Source organism: Triticum urartu, chromosome 2A, assembly GCF_056163025.1.
Source record: "Triticum urartu cultivar PI428250 chromosome 2A, HENAU_Tu73, whole genome shotgun sequence".
NCBI classification, from domain to species: domain Eukaryota; kingdom Viridiplantae; phylum Streptophyta; class Magnoliopsida; order Poales; family Poaceae; genus Triticum; species Triticum urartu.
This window is the reverse complement of record NC_141874.1, coordinates 750,521,943-750,528,743: the sequence shown is the minus strand read 5'-3', so window position 1 is coordinate 750,528,743 and position 6,801 is coordinate 750,521,943. Positions and strand designations below refer to the sequence as shown.

The window sequence follows — 6,801 nt, the reverse complement described above, 5'->3', positions numbered from 1 at the left end:
CTTGAAATTGTTGAATTTGAAATCCGAGGAAGAACTTCAAATCCGCATTGAGTGACATTTCAAAATTCTTGGTCATTGATGCCGCAAACTTCTTGCATAAATGGATGTTAGGAGAACCAAAAATGATATCATCTACATAGATTTGGCATAAGATCAAATCACCTTTGTCCCTCTTAGTAAAAAGAGTGGGATCAATCACCCCTCTCACAAAGCCATCATCGAGTAAAAACTTCTTAAGATGATCATACCAAGCACGAGGTGCTTGTTTGAGGCCATACAAAGCCTTATGAAGTTTATACACATAGTATTTGTGATCGGGGTGAATGAACCCAGGTGGTTGTGATACATATACTTCTTCTTGTAGAGGGCCATTAAGGAAATCACTCTTCACATCCATTTGATGTAATGTAAAGCCATTGAAAGCAGCATAAGCAAGTAAGATGCGAATGGATTCAAGACGGGCAACGGGGGCAAAGGTCTCACCAAAGTCCAAACCTTTAACTTGTGAGTACCCTTGTGCCACTAACCTTGCCTTGTTGCGGATGATTAAACCACTCTCATCTTGCTTGTTCTTGAAAATCCACTTTGTACCAATGACGTTGTGTTCCGTAGTTGGCCTCTTGAAGATTTCTCATGCCGACATGGGCTAGCCGGCGATGCCATAGCCACCCCTTGTCGGCCTTGGCCATTAGACAAGTTGCATGGAATGTGCTCTCTTTCGAGAAATCAACCGTGTAAAGGTTTCCATCCAACTCTCCAACAAAGGCCACTTCGAGAGTATCTCTCTTAAAGACTTTCACATCCATTGGTCCAAATAGTGTATCATATCCAACAGAAGCCAACTGGCGAACAGAAAGCAAATGATATTTAAGGGATTGGACAAGCATGACATTTGCAAGAGACATGTCATTTGTGATAGCCACCTTACCCAAGCCGAGTACCTGTCCTTTTGATTCTCCACCAAACATAATGCTCATAAATGGTTGAATAGCTTCCATGAAGTCGTAGAGCAATTTGCTATCTCCGGTCATATGATTTGTACATCCACTATCAATCACCCATTTTACTCCACCGAAGAAGGCAACCTACACACAATTATTACTTGGTTAGAGGCACCCATTTTGCAATGGGACCTCTACAGTTAGTCACAAGGGTCTTAGGGACCCAAATAGCATAAAACCGAAATGCATTTCGAGGACCAACAAACTTTGCATAAACTTCTCCATCCTTAGTCTTGCGAAGAACATAGGCTGGAGGCATGAACTCTTTTGGCTTGTTGACAGTGGGCATGCCCCTTGTGGCCTTACCACAATCAACCTTACCTTTCTCCTTGTGCCCTTCTCGTACAAAAGTTTCTTTTAGAGGGGTGGTGCACTTTTGAGAGGATGTCTTCTTCTTGCTTGTGCTTGGGTCAAACTCGAGTCCCTCTTTGGCAAACACTTCATTGTGTTGACTCAACACCTCATTGAGGTTCTTTTGCCCTTGAGCACATGTCATGAACCCTTTCTCGATTTGAGTTTTGAGAAAACGATTCTCCTCAAGAATAGATGCTAGATCACTACTAGAGTTAGTAGTACAAGCATCAACATTGATAATACGAGAAGAGTAAGCCTTGGCTAGAGTTTCAATATAAGTAAGCTTGAGTGTCTCAAAACTCTTTGTAAGAAGGGTGAGCTCTTCTTCCTTGGTCTTGAGGGACACGGATAGAAGCTCACACTCCTTAGAGAGAGAAGCATTAGACTTTACAAGCTTACTTTTATCATTCATCAACTCTTCGCAAGAGTCGATAGCCTTTTTCAAGGAGGAAAGATCTCTAGTATGAACATCAATGTTTGCACCTATTTTTAAGCATAGTTCATCATTGCGTGCTTCCTCATATTGGACTTTCCGCTCAAGGACTGCATATTTTTCCTTTTCCTCGATGACGAGGGTTTCGAGTTCCTTAATGGAAATGGTGTGCTTACTCACCATCTCCATAAGCATACGAAACATAGTGAGCTTCTTTCCTTTAAGGGAGCACATGAACTTATTTAGTTTAGCAAGCATAGGATCATTTATATCATCATCCTCATAACTATCCTCCGCATCAAGATACTCATCACTAGGAGTAGGAGGAGCGAAAAGAGGAGGATTTGATCATGGGGTTACCTTGACCTTGTCAGGAGAGTGTTGGTCCTCTTCATCTTCTACCACGGCCTTCGCCATGAGACACTTGTGAGCGTTGCCCTTGTAATCCTTCATGTAGTTGTAGGTGACAACTTCACCACTCTTGTTGACTAGCCTCAATGTGTTTTGAGAATCTTGAGCAACTCCGGCAACACCACTAACATCATCCGGATCGGATTCTTCTTGAGCAACCATTGCTTTCCCATCTCTCTTCTTGAGCTTGGAGTTCAAAGGATTTGGCAACTTCTTCTTGGGAAAGGTCTTGGGAAACCTTGGTTTGTCTTCTCTCTTCTCATACGGGCACTCGTTTGAGAAGTGGTTGGTTTCTTCACAGTTGTAGCATTTTCTTACTTTCTTCTTTTGAAATCTTCCCTTGAATTTTCCTGCGCTAAACTTCTTGACAAAGAGAGCCATGTCTTCATATGAAGGGCCCTCATCAGATTCAACCTCATCACCATCTTCTTCTTCATCATCATCTTCTTCTTCTTCTTCTTCACTTTGCTCATCTTCACATGCATGCTTAGCCTTCAATGCAAGATTGATCTTTGACGATGGAGTACCATGCATGGCAAGATGTTTTGTAGCATTTGCCTTTGACTCTTCAAATAGTTGGAAAGTGGATATGATGTCATCTGTAGTCATTTCCTTGAAGGCATGGTGTTGTCTTATGTCCCATACCATTTGATGGTGATATGGAGCAAGAGCATGGAGCAACTTGTCCACAAGGAATCGCTTAGTCATGTTGAATCCATCTTGTGTCTTGTCACACTCACACGACTCAATATCAGCGGTGAGAGTCATGAGGCGCTCAGGGAGTTGATTGGGAGTTTCACCTTTCTCCATACAAAAGTTTTTCAATTGCCCCTTGGCAATTTCATATTGAGCACTCTGGAGGGTGGAGGTACCGGTCTTGGATCTTATAATACTTTCCCATAGTTCCTTGGCACTTGTGATGTGTATGAAAGGTCTCCTTTGCTTTTCAACCATACCTCTCCTTATACACATGGTTGCAGTGTCATTGAGATTCTTGTCATAAATTTCTCTTGGTGTAGGATTCTTTGGATCAACCACATGGTAACCATACTCCAAGATCTCCAGCATCTCATCATTTCCATATCGAAGATGATCCTGCATAGCAACTCTCCCCAAGGCAAAATCGGAAGTGGCATCAAGTAAAGGAGGTTTGCCTTGAGGGTTATATTTAGGTTTCTCAACTTGGGGTCTTGCATAAAGCCAAGGAACACTGGAGTGTTCATTGCTAGGAGGTTGTTGACCAAGTGACGGAGTAGGCACAGTTGGCCTCGAAGCCGCACCACCCGAAAGTGGTGCAAGCACCGTGGACAACGTGGCTATCCTCATTTGGACCAAGGCCTCAAGAGAAGCATCATGCTCCTTCTTTTGCTTAGCAAGGGCCTGTTCTAGATCCTCAGAAGTAAAGGTCTTAACTTCAGAAGAAGCCTCGCCTTTATCCTTCGGATCTACAACACGGGGAGTCCCATCGGGGTTCATCTCGCTCTAGGGCGGTTAAGCCACAAGAATAGATCACGAGGCTCTGATACCAATTTAAAGGATCGAGATGGACCTAGAGGGGGGTGAATAGGTATAATTACAAATTTTAATTGTTACTAAGCAATTTTAGGCAATAATGCGGAAAATGAAAGTGAGCCTAACAATTGCAAGTATGATACTAATGAGCTAAGCAAGATAAACAAGTGACACAAATATATGTATGAGTAAGCAAGCACAAGATGATATAAGTAAGTGCTAAAAGACAAGTAACCACAAGTAGAGAGTTAGGGTTAGGAATAACCGCAACTCCGAGAGACGAGGATGTATGCCGATGTTCACTTCCTTGGAGGGAAGCTACGTCACCGTTTAGAGAGGTGGATGTTACCACGAAGGCACACCAACGCCACGAAGGCTCACCCTATTCTCTCCTTGAGACAACACCACGAAGGCGTTTCTCAACCACTAGTGGTAGACCTTGGGGTGGTCTCCAAACCCTCACAAACTTTCCGGGGAAAATCACAATGGTCGATTTCTCGCCAGAGCACTCCTACCGCCTAGGAGTCTCCAACCTCCAAGAGTAACAAGACGCACCACAAAAACAAGGGGGAATCAACTTTCGCTTTGGTGAATGTGTAGATCGAGCACTTCTCCTTTGCTTCTCAAAAGATCAAGAGCTTTGGTTGGCTAAGGAGGGAGATCTCCAAGAAATCGAGGTCTGAAAATGGAGGTGAGAGAAATGGAGTCGTCAACCCCTTCGTGAGGAAGAAGAAGACTATTTATAGGTGGGGATGAAATCTGGCCGTTGGAGGCAGATTTCCGCGCAGCCCGGAAGTTCCGGCAACAGATGGAAGTTCCGGACCCCGGAAGTTCCAGCCAAGTTCCGGACAGGTTCCGGGCTACACAGAAGGTTTGCACCACTAAGTAGTACCCCGGAAGCTGCTGACACAGGGGATGGAAGTTCCGGTGCCCGGAAGTTCCAGCCACCCCGGAAGTTCCGGCCAGGTTCCGGCAAGGTTCCGGGCTACACAGAGAGATCGCACGAAAAGTGCAGTTTCTCTGGGTACCCCGGAAGCTTCCCGGACCCCGCCCGGACATTCCGGTCCCCGGAAGTTCCGGCCGTCCCCTGAAGTTCCGGCCTGAACAGAGACTTGGCACTAGGATTTTCAGATCAATGTGAGAAGGTAAGTTGATTCCCCGGATGTTTTTATGATGCACCCCCTCTTAATAGTGCGGTTGCCCTAAGGACTCAAGAAATAAGAAAACATTAAGGTACTCTTCTTCTCTTGAGTGCACCGCTTTTCCTTGTTCCAATAAGAGAGAAAATAACCATACATGCTTCACTTTTAGTTTGATCAGGGTTGTTAACACTTAGAGCATGCGGTTAGAAACACAAATGAAGTTGTCATCAATGTCAAAAACACTTTAGTGCAATATTGCACTTTCATATGGCTCCTGCCGGTTGTCATACTTATCGACATGCAAGTCGTGATTCCTATTACAAGAACATGATCAATCTCATACATCACATATATCATTCATCACATCCTTTTGGCCATATCACATCACACGGCACATGCTGCAAAAACAAGTTAGACGTCCTCTAATTGTTGTTGCAAGTTTTACGTGGCTGTTATAGGCTTCTAGCAAGAACGTTTCTTACCTACGCCAAAAACCACAACGTGATATACCAATTTCTATTTACCCTTCATAAGGACCCTTTTCATCGAATCCGATCCGACTAAAGTGGGAGAGACAGACACCCGCTAGCCACCTTATGCAACTAGTGCATGTCAGTCGATGGAACCAGTCTCACGTAAGCATACGTGTAAGGTCGGTCCGGGCCGCTTCATCCCACGATGCCGCCGAATCAAGATAAGACTAGTAACAACAATTAAATTGACAAAATCAACGCCCACAACAACTTGTGTTCTACTCGTGCATAGAAACTACGCATAGACCTAGCTCATGATGCCGCTGTTGGGGATCGTAGCACAAATTTAAAATTTTCTACGCATCACCAAGATCAATCTATGGAGTCATCTAGCAACGAGAGGGAGAGGAGTGCATCTACATACCCTTGTAGATCGCAAGCGGAAGCGTTCAAGAGAACGGGGTTGATGGAGTCGTACTCGTCGTGATCCAAATCACCGATGACCGAGCGCCGAACGGACGACACCTCCGCGTTCAACACATGTACGGTTGGGAGAGACGTCTCCTCCTTCTTGATCCAGCAAGGGAAGGAGAGGTTGATGGAGATCCAGCAGCACGACGGTGTGGTGGTGGAAGTAGCGGGATCCCGGCAGGGCTTCGCCAAGCGCAAGCGGGGAGGAAGAGGTGTCACAGGAGGGAGGGAGGCGCCAGGGACTTGGGTGCGGCTGCCCTCCCTCCCCTCCGCTAGATATAGGGGGCCTGGGGGGGCGCCGGCCCCTAGAGATCCCATCTAATGGGGGGGCGGCCTAGGGGGTGGCTTGGCCCCTAAGCCAGGTGGAGGCGCCCCCACCCCCTTAGGGTTTCCAACCCTAGGCGCAAGGGAGGCCCAAGGGGGGCGCACCAGCCCACCAGGGTCTGGTTCCCTTCCCACTTTAGCCCATGGGGCCCTCCGGGATAGGTGGCCCCACCCAGTGGACCCCCGGGACCCTTCTGGTGATCCTGGTACAATACAAGTGACCCCCGAAACTTTCCCGGTGGCCGAAACTGGACTTCCTATATACAAATCTTTACCTCCGGACCATTCCGGAACTCCTCGTGATGTCCAGGATCTCATCCGGGACTCCAAACAACTTTCGGGTTACCGCATACTAATATCTCTACAACCCTAGCGTCACCGAACCTTAAGTGTGTAGACCCTACGGGTTCGGGAACCATGCAGACATGACCGAGACAACTCTCCGGCCAATAACCAATAGCGGGATCTGGATACCCATGTTGGCTCCCACATGTTCCACGATGATCTGATCGGATGAACCACGATGTCGAGGATTCAATCAATCCCGTATTCAATTCCCTTTGTTAATCGGTACGTTACTTGCCCGAGATTCGATCGTCGGTATCCCAATACCTCGTTCAATCTCGTTACCGGCAAGTCACTTTACTCGTTCCGCAACACATGATCCCGTGACCAACCCC

The 6,801-nt window shown here is 46.4% G+C and overlaps 1 protein-coding gene across 1 annotated transcript; it reads right to left on the bottom strand.

Annotated features, from left to right (window-relative positions):
* Window positions 1–557: 557 nt before the first annotated feature.
* Window positions 558–3,300, bottom strand: LOC147987725 (uncharacterized). The gene is made up of 4 exons (XM_087542483.1): window positions 2,149–3,300; window positions 1,204–1,719; window positions 942–1,085; window positions 558–842 (listed from the first exon to the last, which is right to left on the bottom strand). Exons 1-4 carry the CDS (start codon window positions 3,298–3,300, stop codon window positions 558–560), a joined length of 2,097 nt encoding a protein of 698 aa, XP_087398609.1.
* Between the last annotated feature and the right edge of the window lie 3,501 nt (window positions 3,301–6,801).

Bases quoted from the DNA above. Each gene is read 5' to 3' on its own strand.
- LOC147987725 (XM_087542483.1), bottom strand. From the start codon at position 3,300: ATGCAGGATCATCTTCGATATGGAAATGATGAGATGCTGGAGATCTTG. The intron at 1,086-1,203 runs GTTGGTCCTCGA...AATTGTGTGTAG, and splicing joins GAGAAGTTTATGCAAAGTTT to GTTGCCTTCTTCGGTGGAGT. The intron at 843-941 runs GTACTCGGCTTG...TCTGTTCGCCAG, and splicing joins GTGGAGAATCAAAAGGACAG to TTGGCTTCTGTTGGATATGA.